The 21,791-nt window shown below is 39.6% G+C and overlaps 1 protein-coding gene across 5 annotated transcripts; it reads left to right on the forward strand.

Moving 5' to 3' along the window:
- Nucleotides 1–47: 47 nt before the first annotated feature.
- Nucleotides 48–19,827, forward strand: LOC127637001 (heterogeneous nuclear ribonucleoprotein D0-like). Of its 5 annotated transcripts, XR_007969657.1 has the most exons (9): nt 48–391; nt 8,802–8,970; nt 9,133–9,294; nt 9,391–9,522; nt 10,110–10,206; nt 14,077–14,232; nt 14,911–15,005; nt 15,319–15,420; nt 19,138–19,827. XR_007969657.1 is itself a non-coding variant. In XM_052117830.1 (8 exons), the coding sequence occupies exons 1-7, from the start codon at nt 222–224 to the stop codon at nt 14,976–14,978; spliced, it is 954 nt and encodes a 317-aa protein (XP_051973790.1). In that variant the 5' UTR covers nt 48–221; the 3' UTR covers nt 14,979–15,005; nt 15,319–19,827. The 5 variants fall into 5 exon arrangements, 4 of the variants coding, with proteins under 4 accessions (XP_051973790.1, XP_051973791.1, XP_051973793.1 ...); XM_052117830.1 differs by having other exon boundaries at nt 15,319–19,827; XM_052117831.1 differs by lacking the exon at nt 15,319–15,420.
- The last annotated feature ends 1,964 nt before the right edge of the window (nt 19,828–21,791 follow it).

Genomic DNA, 21,791 nt, shown 5'->3' on the forward strand with positions numbered 1-21,791 from the left:
GTAACGTCCCTTGATGACCTCATCGCGTCAAGCTTCCGCCCCGCCGACATTTTGTGAATGGACGCCTTTACAGTTGTCAGGCTTTAAGCAAACGGAAAGGAAGGCGATTCTGACTGTAATAATCCCGATTTACAACCTATTTAACATTCATTTTAACCCAACAAATTTACGCAGCAAGAAGTCATTTATATTCGCGCGTTTTCGCCTCTAGTTGATCAAATATGACAGAGGAGCAGACTCCGGGCGAAGATCCGATGAAGAAGACTGAGGAAGATGATGGAGAGGCTCTGGGTGAAGAGCAGATCACGGAGGTCGGTGGGTCTGATGATGGGGGGCAAGGACAGACGGAGGGCTCAAAGATAGATGCCAGTAAAAATGAAGAAGATGAGGGGTGAGTCACGGCTGATTACCTGGTGATTACAGTCATAATTAACAACATCATTAATTTCTCAGTTCACTGTTCATTTGAGAGTCCATTCAAACATAAAGACCGCAGACGTGTTTTCTGTTCATTAAATGTTCAACACCAGTTAAGAACAATCGACAGCATTTGTGGCATAATATTGAGAACCACAAAATATAATTTCGATTCGTATCCACTGACCGGTGATATATCGATGCTTGCACCACGTTTATTTAAAAATCGCTGATACACTAAGGCACTTACGATTGAAGTGAAAGGAGCCAGTTCATTAATGCTATTCAAAAGTGCATCAAGATGACGTAATCATTATACACGTTAACATGATTTTAGTGTGATAAAATATCTATTCTATACGATTTTAGTGTGAAAATAAAATCGGTAAGGGTTTTAGCGCGTCAAGCTCTCCTTTTGAAAGATGCTAGTGATGTCAGATTCTTGAACGAGTTGTTCTTTTAAGCCGAATCCCAGCAAGTAACCGGTCGAGCCGGTTCAAACAACCGAACTTTAGTTCCGGGTTGATGACGCAAGACGCACAGCCAAAGTAGCACGCTCCGTGCTCTGCACCGAATGAGCCAATGGCTGTGTCTTGTTTGGAAGGCTGCGTGCTAGATAGGACCCGTCCTTTGAAGGCTGCAGTATACCGAGTGTCCTCCATTAAACAAGCCTCTTTTAAACGAGACAGGACAAACGGAATGTAACATTGCTATGACATGGTTACTATGACAGCATGCAACACTTTAACAAGCGCAAGTGCTTTGACAGAGAAGGTAACAAAGTCCCTCTGGAAGGGAATGCATGAGGTAAAACTAAGGAGGATTATAATGATGTAAAGAGAAAAGAAAATAGATTTTACTGTTGTATTTTAGTCTACTATTTAATTCTAACTATATATTAATATAATTATGCATATTATGTTTTTATTACTTTGTTAGCTACCATTTTCTCCCAATTTAGAATGCCCAATTCCAACTATTTGGTAGGTCCTTGTGGTGGCGCGGTTACTCACCTCAATCGGGGTGGCGGAGGACAAGTCTTAGTTGCATCTGCTTCTGAGAGAGTCAATCTGCACATCTTATCACGTGGCTCGTTTTGCATAACACCACAGAGACTCCCTCTGCGATCCATGCACAACTTACCACGCACTACATTGAGTGAAACACTAATCGCTACCATGAGGAGGTTACCCCATGTGACTCTACCCTTCCTAGCAACCAGGCCAATTTGGTTGCTTAGGAGACCTGGCTGGTTTCACTCAGCACACCCTGGATTCGAAATCACGACTCCAGGGGTGGTAGTCAGAGTCAATATCGCTGAGCTGCCCAGGCCCCCCTAGCATTTTACTTAAAATGTTTTGTAAAAAAAAAATATAAAAATAATCCTCATTAGAAAGTATTTTAGCCATTTTGTGTTTGTATTTTTAGGCCTTATTGTGTAGTTTGGGAGACATTTGCATACATTTTAATTTAAATAAAGTATCTGTAAGTGACCACATACAAAGCAGAATTAAAAACACACTCAGTTTTAATATTTTAAATACAACAAAGCAAAATATTAAAACAGTATATATAACATGTCAAAACCAAGAGACTTGGCATTTACAAGTGCCTATAAAATGTAGATTGTTTGTCATTACTAAACAATCAGCATAAACAAAATGCAAAAACAAAAGGTGCTCAGACAATCGATTGCACATGGACAATGATATTTTCCTGATTTCAGGGGAGGTTTGCATTTAGGAAAACAAGCTGTCTAAGGGCTAGTCCACACTAATAAGTTTTCACTTGAAAAAGCATCTTATTCTCTCCGTTTTGGCCACACTGAAATGGCGTTTTTGTCCGTGAAAACTGAGCTTTTTGAAAAGCACTCCAAAATGGATAAATTTGAAAACGCCGTTTTCGCATTGTAGTGTGGACTGTGAAAACGGATGCTTTGGAAAACGATGACGCATTTTTAGTCATGTGATCTATCCAATCAAGATGGCAGATACTCACTTTGATAGCGTTGTTAAAAAATAAATGTCACTTTGTACAACCTTCACATTGCATTCCTTCAAAGGCGAAGGGAAGTTTACTCGGAATTGGTGTCCGGCGACGGAACACGAGGACAATTGCTTTTCAGACCGTACATGCAAAGGGGATTTTCCGCATGAGCGATTTAAGCGTTTTCATACGTTTCAGTGTGGACGAACAACTTTTGGAAAATGCTTGAAAACGTTAGTGTGGACGGAGAGCGTATTGAAACAAAAACGCCGTTTTCAAATGTATCCGGATTAATGTAGACGTAGTCTAAATTTGTTGGGTTTCAGCCTGTTCCTCCTCTGAAATGATTTGCCCAGTTTTTGAAAATATTCTCTCTGCAGGCACACTATGCAAAGCCTCCTCTTCATAATGTCCATTAAACCTTCATAAACCATTTGCCGTGCTTTCCACCAAGCGAGTGTATCCTCAGTCCTTGGAATCAGGGACTCTGCCAAGTAAATCCTCATTGCAGCCATTGCTACTGATGTGGAGTTCCTGAAATTGAATGAATCGACCACCTTCTTGTCAAAGTCCCCCCCCAAACTGAATGTTGATCAGAAGAGGGGGTGGGAAGCCTAGTACTGTGAGCATGTGTTTCATTCACCTGCTTGCTGGATTTGAGTGCTGGAGCTGCAGTAGCACTTTTGCAGGCCTCATCTGCTGCAGCTGGATTGTGAAAGGCCTTCTGCTTAAATCTTGGGTCAAGCAGGGTTGCCTCTGCCAACAGGCTGTGGAAACATTTTTGCATGTCAGCAGCCAATGAAGTCATCATTGCCGAAACAGAGTCTTGCACGGTCAAACTTTCCTGCTGTTTCTGGTTGACTTTTTGCAGCCCCCTCACAATTAGAATAACGTAAGATGCTGTCACGTACCTGTGACGATTAGAAGCAAAGAAAACCATAGTCAAATTGTATTTAGAAAAACTGATATTTTCAACTTTGACAGACAATGTTTAAGTTGCAAAACAAAACAAAAATTATAGTATGAAGCTGAAATTATAGTCAAATATACAAACCTTTCTGCATTGATTTCAGCTGTTACTACTTCGAATTGCTTCAGTATCTTGCAGCCATTGTTCAGCTGGGGCTGACAAGGGCAGGTGTGTCAATTATGGCATCATTTTGCTGCCAAAATCTTTACAGTATGTAAAAAGAGTTCCACCTTGTTGCTACACCCTGTTTGGCTTTAACTCTTCAAGGCCCTACCTGAGTACCTGAGTTGATCTGAGATGCTCTGATGCAGTAGTGCTCCTGGGAATGTGATCAAGAATAGATTTGACCTTTGCCACAGCCCCCTGAATGTGTTTTAAACCTCCCCTCACTACCTGGTTTATAGTGTGGGCAAAGCAAGGCAAGTGTCTCCTTCCAGCTTTCTGAATTGCAGCTTTAATGTTGCTAGCATTATCAGATACACATGCAACAATTTTATCTGCAATGCCCCATTCTCCCCAAATTCTCTGGAGTCCTGCTTCCAGGTTGTCAGCTGTGTGTCTTTCTATAAATGAAAAACAATCCAGTAGAGAGGATGATGGTTTAAGATCCGGATCAGTGTAATGGCAGGTCTCAGCCATAAAAATGGTTGTTGTTAAAGATGTCCAACAGTCTGTTGTCAGACAAACAGCAGAAGCACTGCTCACTTTGACCATCAGCTCTGCTCTAACTGAGTTGTACATCTGTGGCAACAGTGTTGCTGATATGGTCTTTATGTTTGGAAGAATGTAAGATGGATCAAGTGCCTTTGTGTAAGCTCTAAATCCTTTGTCCTCAACAATTGTAAAGGGTTGCAAATCAAGAGCAATAATTTGTATGAGCTCTTCATCCACTTTACTCTTAATCGCGGTTACAATAAGGCACATGCAATGGAAGTGAAAGGGGCCGGTTCATTAATGTTATAATACACACGGTTTCAAAAGTGAAGCTATTGATATGCATATTTGAATATCTGGTTCAGCTGAGGCTTTATTCCTAACCTATTTAGCCACAGTAATGAATAAACACCTAGGATTTTTGTGGTTATTTTACATGAGTTTCCTAAAATATGCTGACCAGGCAGCTTTTAGTACCTGTCTGTGGCTATTCTTCCACTTGCGCTCCATTTTCCAAGCTGCTCTCTTGAGAGCTTGATTGTGATCATTGTACCATGGTGCAGGGCTTTTTTCTTTAATTTCATTACTCAAAGGGGGGTGACACTATCAAGAGTGCTAGAGAAGACTATGTTTATGTTTTCTGTTATTTCATCAAGTTCTTCTAGGCTTTGGGGTATGAGATAGATCAGGAAGATTAATTGTGAAGCTATCTTTAGTGGTCGAAAGAATAGTTTTACCTGAACTATAGCGTGGTGTCATTTGAGTAACATTAGCTGATCGCAGCATACAAGAAACGAGGTAATGATCCGAGATGTCATTGCTCTGCGGTAGAATTTCTATAGTATCAATATCAACTCCATATGACGGAATTAAATCTAGCATATGATTATAGTGCTGAGTTGGTCCTATCACATTCTGTCTGACTCCAAGAGAGTTGAGAATATCAGAATGTGTCGAATCCATGTACTAACACACAAACACACACACACACACACACACACACACACACTATCATATCTGCTATATAAACAGCATCAAAATAATTAGAGCACCATTTACTTGCTAAAAAATCTCTGGAATTATTATATTGAATTTATTGCTACACTTGAGAATTATCTGAAAATGAACACATTTGGCATTGACAGGCTTTTATTTGTGCTTAATGGATAAAACAACAGCTACATGCTCGGATTTATGGCTGCTATACATTTGAACTGCCACAAGGTGACACTGTTTTCAACACGCCTGATGCTTAAAATCTTTTACCGGAACGATCAATGAAAAGCGTCAAAGCTTTAAGAGTCATTATTTCTCCATCACTCCTGTATCCAATTGCAAGTTCTGACATTTGGGAAAGACAATTGGTGCTTCCACCCCTGTAAAGCAGTGTCGTTCTCAGTTAATTTACTGTTGCTAAGTGATAGAGATTGCATGCGCAGTGGAAAACATTGCGAAAAACGCTGACACTTGTGTGTGAATTTCTGTGGCTGGACATGACATGGTAAACAACACAATGCTCTGTCGAGTGTGTCGTCAATTCCCCACTATTTCTGACTCGACGAGTGTTTTTGTCACTGGAACCAGTAATTTTAGGAAAGAACCCACGACAAATCCCTGCATCACAAAAAATGCATTGGTGCCCAGTCTGTAGCGTCTTTACCAGAATGAACACCAATTGCAAAAAACATCCTAAAAATGAACCAAGCACAAAAAGAAAATGAAAAAACTTTTTAGAACAGCATACTATGTTGCAAAAAATGAATTACCGTTGGCAAAATTTAGCAGTCCTTGGTTCCACTTACCACAATGACCATGCTTGCAGAGCGTTTATTGGAGCAATAGAACAAACCTCAAGAGACCAGATTGAAAAGGAAATTCAAGAAAGCAAGTTTTTGTGAATCGTTGCAGATGGCAATAAAGACACTGATGTCATAGAACAGGAGTTGGTTCAAGTCAGGTATGTGAGCGATAATGGTGACATATCCACATACGTGATCAAATGTCAGCCAGTCAAGAGCTCAAATGCTGCAGGTGTTTTAGAAGCTATCGATGAGGCAGTGAACACCATGGGTATCAGGGAAGATACGTGGAAGGAGAAAGTAGTGTGTGCGAACTTTGATGGAGCTACAATGATGATAGGTGAGAAAACAGGAGTAGCTGGGAGGCTGAAACAAAGGATACCCCACATCATAACAATCCACTGTGTGGCACACAAATTAGAGCTAGCTGTACTGGATAATGTTAAAGGCTGTGAGTACCTGGTAAAATTTTAGGACACACTGAAAACCATCTTTAAGATGTACTACTATTCTCCAAAGAAGTGAAGAGACCTGACTGAAATAAGTGAACTACTTAGTGAGAAAGTTGCACATTTCAGTGGCCTTAAAAGCACACGGTGGCTCCCAAGCAGGGCACAGACAAAGACACCATTGGTGCAGAGTTTCTTGGAGTTTCAAAGTTTTTGACCATTCCACTCTTCCCCACCCCAGAAAAGAGCTGGCAAATTATGGGGATGAAGAGGTGGATTATCTTGTCACACATTTTGCCAGTTTGCTAAATGAGGAAGAGAAGGAGAAAATTCCACAAGAATGGATAAATCTAAAAATCCTTTCAGAGCACCGGGGTAGCAAGCTAGATTGCTTGTACAAAGATCTGAGAATCCAGAACACCTATCATATATCTTGTTGTTGATTTAAATTAATGCTGACCCTAAGTCCATCAACAGCAATCTGTGAGAGAGGATTTTCCTGCATGAACCGAGTGAAAACATCATATCGTACTTCTCTACATTCTGAAACTCTGAATGACCTCATGCAACTCTCTATAAATGGTGAATCGGTTGAATCTTTTTGCCCTGACAAGGCAGTTAGTTCCTGGATGTTTTCTGGAAGAGGTTCAAGACACCTGGAACATAAAACCCCAGCAAGAACAACGAGCAAAGAAGTGGAGACTGATGCACAGGAGGAGAAAGCTAATGACGGAGATGCTATGCCCTCAACATCGAGTGGCATTTTCTCATCTGTGACTTCAGTTGATATCTCAAAGTCAGAATCTGACACGGACTGATTAATGGTCCATACTGTACACACAAGTTCATAGAAATTTCAGTTTCTGTTAGAACCAGCTGCATATTTGTATTGATGATTCTAATTTGATTAATTTATATCTGATTATTGATATTTGAGTTTTGAAAAAGTTTTTGATTGATGTTTTGACTCCTAACCAATTTTCTACCTTAAAAGATTTTCTTTTTTTATTTGGGCTACTAAAATCTGAAGAGTGCCTGCCCGAAGGGTTACCAGAGATTTAGAAATTTTGCGAGCCCTGGTTTATAACAATAACCTGGGGGAGTAGATTAATTTAAACTTGTATATTCATCTGGTTTAACCCAGGTTTCAGTCAGACAGAGCACATCCAAATTATGATCTGTAATAATTTCATTCACGATTTGGTAGAAAGATATCTAATGTTTAGTAGCCCTATCTTCATATGAAGTTTATCTTTAATTCAAGTTTGACCTTCATAAAAAAAATTCTAAATGATTTAGTGAGAGTTTTGTGTTTGGTAGTTCGGGGAACAGGCACAGTCTCTGTGATATCTAGGTGATACAGTCTCTATGTGTTGTAGTGTATGTGACCTGTGTGACGTCTCATGTCAGCTAGCAGATGTTTGGATTAACCAGATTGTCTGCTTCCAGACCTGATTTGTAAAATCATCACACATTTGAATTGCACGGATTTTTTTCCAGTTTCATTTGAATTGTTAGTTAAAATAAATAAAAAATAAAGTTCTAAGTTTGAAATCAAGGCGTCTTGCTTTATGTTGGCTAAACCCTAACCCTGCATAGTGCAAATTACCCATAGTACCATCTAGCGTCCAACCAGCTGTTCCACAAAATAACTGTGTGAATGAAATGTGACCTAATATCTTACAACTAAATTGAACAAAATAGAGATCTGAATCCTTTAAAGTCCAGATACAAGTTGAAAAATGTTTGCAAAAAGACTAAACAAAAAGGCTTCTTTTCAACTGATGACGAATACTGGAATTACTGTTAATTTTGCTGCTACATTATCCAGTATACTAGTTAAGAATAAAGTTTTTCTTAATAAGCTATACATTTACATTAAAATAATGTGTAGTTAGAGGTTGGTGTTTCATTACATATTAAAGAGCATACTCCATTAGTTCCACACAATAATGTAAAGATTTTCTAAATTGATTATGCAAAGAACAACAAAACTGGTAACAGATCAGGATCAGTATTGGCCGATACGGAGATTTCCTATATCAGAATCGGATCGGAAGAGAAAAAGTGGTATTGGTGCATCCCTATTTACTAGTCTTGAATAATTACTTAAGAACTTGAACCCTTTCTTCCATAATTAACATATTAGTTAGGATTAGGTTAGTGTTATTATTTATTGTGGTATTGAAGCTGGTATTGAGAATCGGTTTGTGTCACAGGCGTTCCTTAGTCCTGTTGTTTAATGAGAGAATCTAACTTTTTTTCATGGTATGCCTCCCTATACTGGTACATTTGATCAAACAAGCCTATACTTTTTTTTTATACATTTAAAAAAAATATGAGATTTTAATATTTGTGTTGGAATGTACTCTTAAAAATAAACATCTGTTTATGGGAACTCAAAAAGCTTTATACATATGAAACTAAATCAGCCTGTGATCCGGGCTGTCCCACACACAAGATATTCTGTGAATCACCATCATCACCTGCTAGTGTCCATTCTCACGTCAGTCTTTTCTTTTACAGGAAAATGTTTGTCGGTGGGTTAAGTTGGGACACAACCAAGAAAGACCTGAAGGATTACTTCTCCAAATTTGGGGAGGTGGTCGACTGCACTTTAAAACTGGATCCTTTGACTGGCCGGTCCAGAGGATTTGGCTTTATTCTGTTTAAAGATGCCGAAAGTGTGGAAAAGGTAATCTGTGCAGATAGTTTTTTTTATAGTGAGCAATATTGCAAAATATAAAACCTAGTGAGCTTCCTATTCAGGCAGCATTTTAAGGTATCTCAGATATGCTCCAGAGATGCAACAAAGCAATTGCCTGTTTAATCTTGATAAATTTTTTCCCTTTCAAAGGTGATCACCCAAAAAGATCACAAACTGAATGGAAAAGTTATTGACCCTAAGAAAGCAAAAGCCATGAAGTCCAAAGAGCCTGTGAGGAAGATATTTGTTGGAGGTCTTTCCCCAGATACGCCAGAAGAGAAGCTCAGAGAGTACTTTGACGCTTATGGAGAGGTATGGTTTATATTCGATAACATTTTTTATGTATTCTAAGCTAAAATGACACAATGTGTGTTTGAGATTTGCTTGTTTTCTGTGGATTTTGCCCAGGTGGAATCCATTGAGCTGCCAATGGAGAATAAAACCAATAAAAGACGAGGTTTCTGTTTCATAATGTTTAAAGCGGAGGAACCAGTCAAGAAAATTATGGAGAAGAAGTACCATAACATTGGTCTAAGCAAGGTAGGATCTTACACAGATAATTCGGCCATTAGACATTTTAACGTAAAAAAAAAAATAACTTTCTGCAAAATTTGGAAAAATGGATTTGGAACTTTGGAACTTGTGTTTTTTGCTTTTAGACAATTAAAATGCCTTATAATGACAGAGACATTGACTAGATGTATTTATAGGTAGAATAGTCTTTATGCAGAACGTTCAGATCAGATTTACTAGAAAATACGCAATGAGAGGCAGTGTGCTACCATGATTTTACCATGGGAAAAGGCGTTCTTAGTCATGATGTAAAGGAGAGTACAATAAATTGGAATAAACAATTCTTCCATCAATTAAAATACAATTGGTCATTCCTAACAGTAGGCTTTTCATGATTGCCAAGTATTTCTCAACTGGTTTTACTCATTTCACCAAGCTGAGGATTATAATTATCAAAACATTTAATACAATCGTCAGAACAATGTTATTTTCCTAAAAATAACCTTTTCTCTGAGTACATATTCATGGCAGGTTAATGAGATTCATTCTAAAATGCTTCTCTTTGCTTCTGTGAATATAATTGTTTTGTATTTTTGTATTTGTAATGTGTGCAGTGTGAGATCAAGGTGGCCATGTCAAAGGAGCAGTACCAACAGCAGCAGCAGTGGGGTGGGAGAGGAGGATACTCCTATAGATCCAGAGGGAGAGGAGGTACCACATGACGATTATACCCCATTTAAATATCTAGCTGTCTCCAAATAAGGCCCGATATACAGATTAAGTCTACATACATGCAGAAGTTTATATCGGTGGGCACACAGCTGTCCTGTTAGCCAATTATACCAGTGGGCGTTTAATTCCAAGTCTGCAATCTGCCATGCCTATTCAAACGGTGTGTTCCAATGAGGGGGGTCAAAACAGGATAGAAAATTGCCTATTACTTCTAAATTATTATGTTTCATGTAAAACCCTGATAACATTATAAGTGGACCTCCGAGAACAGTACACACACACACACAAAAAAAAAAGGCAGTTCATGACCCCTTTAAAATACATCCACAGAGAGTGCTGTATTACACTTATAGCAGTTATATAATTTGTATTTATTTATTTATTTATTTAATTTTAACTACTTTTAATCAAACTTAACACTCAATTGGTACCTCAATTCAAATTCAGGATTAAACTGGTATTTTCTCTGTATTCTGTTTTGAATAGTGCACAAACCTGCATACTATACATTTCTTCAACATTCTTATGGAGCTAAGTTTGGAATTCCAAAGTTTGGAATCAGAATTTTATTCATTTGAATTCTAGGCATTTGAAGATTTTTGTGGCCTATTTTATAAATTTGTGTTTTTAAACAGCAGCTTAGATTTTTTAGGTGGAATTGCTGTAAATATACAGATTATAATATTATAGGTTTACATTTTCAGAATAACCCTATAACGCCGCCTGATACACTATTTTCTAAAGCCGAAAATCCTGTTGTCTGTAAATTACTAGATTACCACTCCAGATCCAAAATGGTGCTATTTTTGTCACATAGCCCAACTTTTACGGCACATGGACATTGGAGAAACCGGTGTGCATGTCTACCATTGACAGACACTGCTAAAATATACGATTAATGCAACAACCAAGCTGCATGATGATCTGCATGAGAAGCTACGCAAACTCGGCTTGCTGTGGAGATCAGGCCTCCAGTCCTTGCGTCGCCTGATGCCGGTGACCGGTGGAGGGGACGTGGTAAGCATAGAGACTGCTGCGTCTATGTTTTCACAGAGACGTGGCTCAGCGACAGAGTTCTGGACGCCGCCATTCAGCTAGACGGGCTAGCCTCGTTTCGTGCTGACAGAAATGCAGCTCTGTGCGGTAAGATTCGGTGGTGGTGGCTTGTGTGTTTACATCAACACGGAATGGTGCAATAACTCTATGCTAGTCTCTGGTTACTGCTCATCACTGGTGGAGCTTGTGACTGTTAGATGCAGACCTTTTTTTTTACCACGGGAATTCACTGTTATTATATAAGGGCCAAACTGTCCCAGGCCATCAGAGAGGCAAAGCGCGCACACGCCCAGATAATCCACAGTCACTTCCAGGACAGCGGCGACACACGGCACATGTGGCAGGCCTCCAGGCCATCACCAACTACAGGACAACATCAGTTGCCTGTGACAAAGATGCCTCGATTCCAGATGCGCTGAACAACTTCTACGCTCGGTTTGAGTCGCAGAACGACGTGGTGGAGAGGAAGACCAGTCCTCCACCCAACTACCAGTTGCTCTGTCTTACTACAGCTGATGTGAGGAAAACTCTACATAGAGTCAACCCACGAAAAGCTGCTGGACCAGACAACATTCCTGGCAGGGTGCTCAGAGAATGTGCAGACCAGCTGGCAGATGTTCTTACCCATCATCTCACACCCATCATCATGAAGTGCTTCGAGAGGCTCATCATGAGGCACATTAAGACCCAGCTGCCCCCTCACTAGACCCACTGCAGTTTGCGTATCGTCCCAACCGTTCAACAGACGATGCCATCACCACCCTCCATCTGGCCCTCACGCACCTAGATAAAAAGGACACATATGTTCGAATGCTGTTCATAGACTTCAGCTCAGCATTCAACACAATCATTCCTCAGCACCTGATTGGAAAGCTGAACCTGCTGGGCCTGGACACCTCCCTCTGCAACTGGATCCTGGACTTCCTGACTGGGAGACCTCAGTCAGTCTGGATCGGGAACAGCATCTCCTCCACCACCACCACCACCACACTGAGCACTGGGGCTCAGTCCACTGCTGTTCACTCTGCTGACTCACGACTGTGCAGCAATGCACAGCTCGAACCACATCATTAAGTTCGCAATGACACGACCGTGGTGGGTCTCATCAGCAAGAATGACGAGTCACTTTATACCTGGCTGCAACCTCAATAACTCTGTGGCAGGGCGGAGGGCGGTGCCGGAGTTCATGATCATACACACCCGGTCCCGTATTAGGCTAATCAACCCTCCGAGGTATAAAGGTCGGCTGCAGGGTGTCGTGCGGGAGAGAGAGATCGTTAACGGACATGTCCGTCGTGTGTGTTTGTGTCTTCTTTTAAGTTTACTATTATTTATATTGAAAAGCTGGTTCTCGTCGCCTCCTTTCCATTGAACACCTTTACACTGGTGCCGAAGCCCGGGAAGGAGGAGGGATACGCCGTAGTCGAGTTCTCACCACTACCGTCCACCCCAACGGAGCAGCCGCGGCCATCTGCCAGGGGACGAGGAGCCCAGCCGCCTGAAGAGTACGATGGCCGCCGACCGCGAGGGGAGAAGGGGCTCCTAACCGACCGCCTGAAGCGGTCGGGGCCGCTGCCAGGGGCGGAGGAGTTCCCTACCAGCCGCTGAAACGCGGCAGGGTTTAAGACCGCGAGCGGGGAGGGGCTCACTGCCGACCACCTGGAGCGAGAGAACCGCTGCCAGGGGCGGGGGAGACCCCTTCTGTTCCCCAAGAATGCGGCGGGGCGTTCCGTCCGCCAGGGGCTGGAGGACTGCCTCTGATCTGCCCGGACAGGCTCTGCTGTCGTCCGATAGAGGGTGGAGGAGTGGCCGAGGAACAAGCTGCGGCATATCGGAGAACTGGCGAGTAGAACTCTCCTCTCTCTCTCTCTCTCTCACTGTCGCTCTGCGTTGGCCTTTACCCTCTTTTAAATTTTAGTGTTTTGGGGGGGTACTACACTGTTACAGGAAGTACCCTCCATTTAAATTATTTCTGTTTCCCTCCCCTTGTCCCCTCCCTCGTCCAGGTAGATGGGGATGACCTGCTGGCAGACAGCGTAGAAGGCGTGCCCTCCCCCAGGGAAAGGGGGGGAGGGGGGGTGTACATCAGGCCAGGAGCTCCCCAGGCCGGGAGCTCCCAGGGCAGAGGGCGGGGCCGGGTCGTGATCATACACACTCGGCCCGTATTAGGCTAATCAAGCCTCCGAGGTATAAAGGTCGACTGCAGGGTGTCGTGCGGGAGAGAGACCGTCATGTGTGTGTTTGTGTCTTCTTTTAAGTTTACTATTAACTATTATTTATATTGAAAAGCCGGTTCTCGCCTCCTCCTTTCCATTGAACACCTTTACAAACTCTTATGACCATAGAACACTATCTCATAGTATGTTATGTTTACATTTGTCATTTTTAGAAACTGTAATCTTTTTGCACTACTGTGTACTGGTCTCTCACTGTGCCTATTTTACTGTTCATTTTTAGTCATTTATTGCTCTGTCACTTTCTTTTTGCACACATTTGCACGTGCACTTTATATAGGTATGTTATTTAGTCTGTGTAGTCTCATGTGGTTCTGTGTTTGTCTTATGTTTTTTTATGTAGCACCATGGTCCTGGAGGAACATTGTCTTGTTTCACTGTGTACTGTGTTAACTGTATATGGTTGAACGACAATAAAAACCACTTGACTTGAAGTCAAATGACAAAATTCTGATTCAAATAATTTATGTTCTAGCTCCATAAATCCTTTTATATATTTACTTGTGGTTACCTCAACTGTTGTTCTGTCTTGTCAAATTAATTTGGTGTTTATTTTCAGGTCCCAATCAAAATTGGAACCAGGGATACGGAAATTACTGGAATCAAGGTTATGGAAATTACGGAAACTATGGCTACAACAATCAAGGCTATGGTGGATACGGGGGCTATGATTACTCGGGTTACAACAACTACTACGGATATGGTGACTACAGCAGTATGTAATACTGTTTGTGAACGCAGAGAGAAAACTAAGGATATATTGTATCATGGATTGTCAGTACTCTACCTGGACTATGACAATTGTGCACTAAATTATGAGAGCAGAATGCACATGCTTGTATCATATATGCCTTGCGCTTTGAGATCAACCTCTAGATAATTGCTGCAATTGCTTATGTCTTACAGGGAAGGCTTGCTTACACAAAGCTATATTGTACATATGTATTATAATAAGGATGGTGCTAAATAGAAAGGGATGTCTGGAAAACACCTTTGTCAAAGTGCCTTTGAATCCATTGGACAGTAACTGAATATGTAAATGTGTAGGCCATGCAAAAATGACCACTGGCCAGTGGCCAGTTTTATAAAATAATAAACAACTTTCAAACATTCACTCCACAAATTTTTGTCTCTCACCATATTTTCAGAATACAGTATTTTGCAAAATGTTTGAATACAATTAACGTAAGTATCTTACAAGTATCACGTCAAACTAAGAGATTTATCTTTCAAAATTGGCTCATTAATTCCATTCTGAGGGTTTATTCTGTAATCATACATGGCTGAACTTCTTTTTATTGGTCTTTCTCAGACATATTCTCCAACAACCGTACGCTAACATATTTAACAGTCGTCATTTGCATTGTTTCTGTTTTCTGCTCCCATCTCTTAGATCAGCAGAGCGGTTACGGCAAATCACCACGGCGCGGTGGCCATCAAAACAGTTACAAGCCATACTAACGTTTAAACGCTACCAGAAACACGCAGGTACGTCATTGCATTGCTTACTGCAGTAAGCCATAGTTTATAAAACAAATCATATTTGATCTTTTTGTTCGTTGCTTAATTTTTGTTTTTCACAGCACCCTGATGTGCTTTACAGTAGTGGTAACATAGAGACCTCGGTCTTTTGGCAATAATGTAACAGCTGGTTTTTGGGGGTTTCTTGCCATTTTGTAACTGTAAAAAATAACAGGTACAGTACTGCTAAATGGGTACCAGAAAATATGGATTTACAACCAAAGAAAACCGAAGAATGTTGTCTCCTAACTCTGACATATACCTTGTTTGTACCTGCCAGCGGGGACTTCCTTGCAGGCCATGAGCTGACTTCCCGATTGTCTCACGCCCGCTCATTGCGGACAGGGTACGAGAGGCGTACGCTCTCGAATTCTCCCATTTGGTATGGTCTTCCAACATCCTGTATACGAATTGTACAACAACTACAGCAACAAAAACCATAAAAAGGACACCTCAAGCTTTTGTCTTTTATTTTTAAAGGAATAGTTTACCTAAAAATTTTAATTCTCTCATCATTTATTCACTCCCATGTCATTCCAAACATATATGACTTTCTTCAAAGTCCCCGTCAAGGCAAGTCAATCCACTTGGCGGCCATCTTTGGAACATTCCCGGGCAGCTATTTTCTATGCATACAAGCGGCATAAAAGTACAGCTCCTATCTACTTGAATGGGGAAAGACAGAAATCTCCAAAACAATTATGATCGAAGAACATATTTCAAATCAGCTGTTAAATTTGACAAGAATAGTACGATAAATTGTGCTTCTTTAGCTCAGATCACACACACACCAAAAAGTTTTTCAGGCTGGTCCAGCTAACATTCACGAGTTGACTGACAGGTAATGTCTGTATCTAAAAGTTGATTGGCTCTTTTACCTTTAAGGCGGGACTTATCCACCATATTGTTATTCCAATTCCTCCCGTTCATTTTAATACAAGTGGTCCATCTCTGCTAAACTGTCTTTGTTTTCTTCCATGGCACATACAATTACTCAAAAAGCTTCAAAAAGGATGCATAATATATTTAAAGTAGGGCTGTCAATCGATTAACATTTTTAATCGAATTCATTCGCATAAAAATGTTTTCTGAGAAATCCCTCAAATAACAATATTTCAATATTTAATGAATAAATAACTACAAATAGTTATATTTAAATTAGAAATAAAATTTGTATTATAAAAAGAAATACAGATAATTTAAATGGATTACATTATTTTGGCACATAAGTGAAGCATTCAAAAATACAATACAAAAAGTGGCTTTAGAATGCAATATATTGTTTATTTCCATATTATTGAACATAAGCCAATCATTGGCCTCCAGTTCACAGCAATCCATTTTGCAACGGAATTTGTCAATCAGTCCGAGATTTATTAAAAATGCTTGTCTAAGGATGCATCAGTGTACACCTGCATCAGCCGTAAGCTTTTGGAGCATCTCACTTTGGTTTGTTGCGTCATAAAGGTTCAGTTTTTAGGATGCTGTGTCAAGCTAAAGAAGTTTGAAACTTAGAACACGTTTTGAGATCACTGTGTTCAGATTTGCACTCCATCAAGCTGTGTTTGAATGCAAGAATGTGTTCTTATCTTGTGTTGTCTGCTCTCAGTAAGTGTGGTTTGTTCTCTGTGTAAGCTGCGTGTTGCCTATACATCTGGAATTCCGCCTACTGCCCCCTGGAGAAAACAAGTGGTACTACAAGCTTGAATTACTCAGATGGTAGGAATATTCCGTATTGCGGTCAGGGAACATGAATAACTGCGTAAATGTTTTTAACCCATTATTTTATGTAAAATTAAATTGACAGCCCTAATTGAAAGAAGTCCATATGACTCGTGCGCTGTATTTCAAGTATTCTGAAGCCATACGATAGCTTTGTGTGAGGAACAGACCAAAATGGATTCACTTATATACTAAAAATATGACATTCTGATTAATTAATTGTAATTAATCACATGTCATTGTTTGTTGAAAAAGTCCCCCAAATAAAGATAATTATTATTTAAGATAAACAAAGTTGTAAAAAAGAATTTACTTAAATAATCGTATATAGGCTAACAAGACTTGGAGACTAATAGTTCTGACTTGTTTTACATATAGTTATGAAATAATATATATGAATTTACATATGTTGTCATTTGTGACAGCTTAAGGCCGTTGATTTAGTGGAAAAACAAAAGGTTTTCTGTAAAAAGTGTATTAGAAAGTAATTTGAAAGTATTTAAAATGTAATTACTTTTTTGATGAAATAATCAGTAAATTCAGGTATCTGATTACAATTTTAGAGTAGTAAGTTGTAGACAATTACTGTTTTTGTGTAACTTACCAAACACTGCTTGAATTATCCTATGGTAGAAAAGTAAGTTTATATGTATATATGGTTGGATATAAAATGGGTTTGAACTGTTGCCACAGTTGCTGACAGGTTAAAAAACACTATTCTTAAGGGGAAATTCAAGCATTACAGATGTTATATTTGCAGTCAAAACGATGTTACACCAGTCTAGGTTTTTGTGCCTGTTTTAGATGGGTTTAAAATTCAAAATTGATTTTTTTGGAGACCACACAATTTGTAAAAATTCTAAATTTAAATGCACAATCCAGAAATAATACTTTCCAAATAATGTAGAATGGTTGGCACTTCTAAGAACATGTAATATTTATTTTTAATTAATTGTCATTTTCAGCATGATCGTAGTAAAAGCAGCACTTAGAGAACATGTAAAGAGAAAACCATCCAAAATGTTTTGAAACCTGCTGACTTTGATCTCTAAGATATTGGTATATCCATCAAGGAAGCATTATGGATTGAATTAAGATTGAAATCACACAATGCGTGAGCTAGCGGCACCCTCTAGCGGCTGTGTGCGGAACAAGCTGAACAGCGCATCAATATAAGATGATCCAACGTTTATCAAATTACAATTCACATCGCAAGTTGGGGTTGTTCGCTATGCTACAGTCTTTGAAAATATTCCTGCTTTTTTTGTCCTTTTGCTGATCACATGCCTATTAATTATGTTAATTCAATGATTATTGCACTACGTTAACACATCAAATCAACAACCCTAGTCTGAATTATTGGTTTATGGATCAAACCGATTTGGTTTTCACGTTCAGTCGCAGAGGTTAACAGCTCAGAGGAAGGGGATATTATTAGAGAATAAAGACTTTATCTCACAAATGATTCACATCGACCACATTTATGATCTTTTTGCATCCTTTTTGATGCTTAAAAGCTTCAGTACCTGTTTATTGTAATTGCATAAAAAAAGAGGGACCAACAGTCTTTAGAATTTCTCTTTTTCTGTTCTACGGAAGAAAGTAAATCATTCAGCTTTGGAATGACGTGATGGTGAGTAAATGATCACAACATTTTCTTTTTGGGGTGAACTATTCCTTTAAGCTTTCTCTTAAATCTTCTTGGGATTGGTTTTATGTAATAATATATTTTAATGTAATGCCATTTTTTACAGGCACCAAGTAATGGTAAAATATGGCGAGAGCCAGAAAATAAAATTAACTGTTTACTTTTTGAAGGATACGGCTTTCTCTGGACTTTCTCCAGTGTTAATATATGCACTTCTAATCTTACCTGTAATGCTTGCTTTTTCTTATTTGTAGCCCGTGTAGCTGTAATTTCCTGTAGTCCATGAGCTTAAAGCCGGTTTGTACTTGGATGCCGCTGTGCTGGAGAAGTGCTTTTTTATATTTGTATTGTGTGATTTTCTACTGACAGTGGTGGAAAAAGCGTCACCTGTAAATATTGTTAATTTCATCTAACAAATTCTCTTTTTTTAACCTTTCGAAATCTGGGAAAGAACATATTGTATATGGGAACGTTGCTTGTAATGCTTTCCTTTTGTGTTTTAATTTTCATCCAATTGAAGGTTGTGCATTAATGTTATGAATTATCAAACATGTCTATTGCACTTAAGTGTATTATCTAAAGGAATTTAATTAATTGCACATTATAATTCTATTTGAAAGCCATTTCTTATCCATTTATTGACATTTTAAAGAATTGGGATTCCTTTTACATTTAATGAGTTTATTTTTTTTCTAAAACATGATTAATATTTTCTTTTTTGTTTTTCAGATGGAATGACGGAGAAAGTCAAGTAAAGAAGAGAAACCAAGAAGGTGATACATTTGAAATACGGAGTCAGTTTATCAGGACTTTTTGCCACATTTATAGTCATAAGCTACAGTCTTTGGTCGCCAGTTAATTTACCATGTCATTCAAAGCCAGACATTTCATTGAAGTGTGCACCCTAAAGAATATTTCAAGTGTTGGATGATGAACTTTTCCTGAACTACTGTTTTTGTGTTGAATTTGTTTGCCATTTGTTATATTAATGCTTGTGTTGTTGTATAATTCCCTTATGTGTAGCTCTCATACATGTCTGCCTTGAGTAAAATAACTCAATTGTTAGAATTTAGTATGGGCGGCGGTGGCTCAGGTGGTAGAGCGGGTTGTCCACTAATCACAGGGTTGGCGTTTCGATTCCCAGCCCACATGACTCCACATGCCGAAGTGTCCTTGGGCAAGACACTGGACCCCAAGTTGCTCCCAATGGCAGGCTAGCGCCTTGCATGACGGCTCTGCTGTCAATGGTGTGTGAGTGTGTATGTGAATGAGACACAATGTAAAGCACTTTATAGAACCGCTAAGGTTAAAAGGTGCTATAGAAGTACAGACCATTTACCATTTGAAAAATACAATGGATAAAAAATAAAGTGTATTAACTTTAAGTCTTTCATTTCATCATTGATTAAAGGAATAGTGAACCCAACATTGAAAATTGTCATTATTTACTCTATTTTGTTCCAACCCTGAATATCTTTTATAAAAGAGCAACTTTCTGGCCTTGGTATTTTTTGATACATATTAAAAGTGAAATGGGCACTGGGGCAGTCAAGTATCATTAATACATGCCTTTTGATACTTTGTTTCAGATTTGCCTCAGTGCTCACTGGCGTCAAACCTTATGCAACTCATCTAATGACACCATATTTGATTTGAGAACTACAACAAAGAGGAAGATTTTAAGTGAATAACAGCTAAGAGTTCAAATAACGAGGAGTCGTATTGAATACTTTTGCCTTTATTGTGTTTTTGAGCAGTGTGACCATTCTTCAAAATCTCTTTTTGGTTCTACAAAAGAAAGCCAGTCATTTGTGTCTGAAACAAAAGTCAATTTGACTTTTTGGGTCAACTATACATTTAACGGGATTTTCCGGGTTCAGTATGAGCTCAATCGACATTTGTAGCATGTTGATTACCACAAAGAATTATTTCAACTCGTCCTAGATCACAATGGTCATAAACAAGTCCATAACTATCAAAATACAGTCTTTGTTAAGTAGAGTCGTCGAGTGACGGCATGCGGCAGGGCTGGACTGGTAATTTGGCCAAGGTGGATTTTGGGCCGTCACACTTTGTTGCCGATCAGGGGCGGACTGGCCATCGGGAGAACCGAGCGGGCTGGTGGTTCGGACGCGAAACTTGCCGAATGGGCTGCTATAAGCGTTATGCAGACCGGAACACAAAACAGCGCTGCGATATGCAGAAAAGGACAGTGAACGGTTGCCATGTAAAATCCCGGGCCGATTTCTCTTCCCAGCCCTGCCATGCGGGGTTCAGACATATGAACGGCGAGCTCTGCGCACTTTGCTAGTTTTAACACTATTAATGTCATAGAGTGTATCGAATCTCACCTGTTTGTTCCATAACTGTTCTGACACCCCCGTGGAGGCCCCGAGCCCGGGAGTCAATTTTGTCAGATATATGAGGCAAATTCGGCAAGAAATGTTTAACATGTCGGCAATGCTGACGAAGGTCATTACTGACTTGGAGGATCTTGCTGTAATATGTCACGGCCATGGAGGTGAAATTCACTGAGGTGGTTACAATAGTGGTGCAGGTCGAGATACGGATCGATTATCTGGAGTCATCGGAAAGGGAATTATCTGCTAGTCCGTTAGCGACCAAGGTGGATTTGGAGCATGTCTGGGAGAAGTTGGAGGACATGGAGAATCGTAGCCAGCGGAATAACGTCCGAATTCCTGAGGCGGAAGTGGGTCAGGATATGGTGAAATTCCTGGACGGGCTCTTTCAGTGTCTGATGCAAGTGTTTCAAAAGTATAGCCACAAGACGTAAACATAATACATGTTAGCATGACTCTAGTGTGATAACATCTGTTCTACAGGGACTCTGACGTGATTTCAGTGTGATAACTTTGTGGGTTTACCGGTTGCGTAGATCTGAAAACGAGGTTGTGATATTGGATATAGCTTTAAATCGATAAGGTTAGTAAGTGATTTTATCACACTGAAATCATGTCAACATGTATATTATTTACATCTTGTGGCTACACTTTTGAAACTATGTGTATTTGAATGTTTACGGACGCCCCATTCACTTCTAATGTAAGTGGCATATTGTAACGTGATTTTTGGTTTAATTATTTTCAGCCAACGAGTCAGTTTGGAGGTGATTTTAGTCTTGTGTGTTATTCTAATACTTATGCAACAAATGCTGACCATTGAGTTGAACCCAGAACATTCCTTTAAATGCTTCACTTCCAATCTGTTTTACAATATAATTACAGGCCAATCAGTATTTCCAGAACAGTTATCACAGTGGTACACAACGTTACATTCAAGAGCTTGAATTAAACTTTAAAAGCAGATTCCACATTAAACCCAGAGCATATATTTTAGCAGGTTTATATTCAGTATCCTGAGTA

Source organism: Xyrauchen texanus, chromosome 44 (genome assembly GCF_025860055.1).
Source record: "Xyrauchen texanus isolate HMW12.3.18 chromosome 44, RBS_HiC_50CHRs, whole genome shotgun sequence".
In the NCBI taxonomy this organism is placed as follows: domain Eukaryota; kingdom Metazoa; phylum Chordata; class Actinopteri; order Cypriniformes; family Catostomidae; genus Xyrauchen; species Xyrauchen texanus.

Excerpts from the sequence above, each read along its gene's own strand:
- LOC127637001 (XM_052117830.1), top strand. The coding sequence starts at position 222 with ATGACAGAGGAGCAGACTCCGGGCGAAGATCCGATGAAGAAGACTGAG. Across the intron at positions 8,971-9,132 it reads ATGCCGAAAGTGTGGAAAAG|GTGATCACCCAAAAAGATCA; the intron begins GTAATCTGTGCA and ends TCCCTTTCAAAG. Across the intron at positions 14,233-14,910 it reads CGGATATGGTGACTACAGCA|ATCAGCAGAGCGGTTACGGC; the intron begins GTATGTAATACT and ends CCCATCTCTTAG.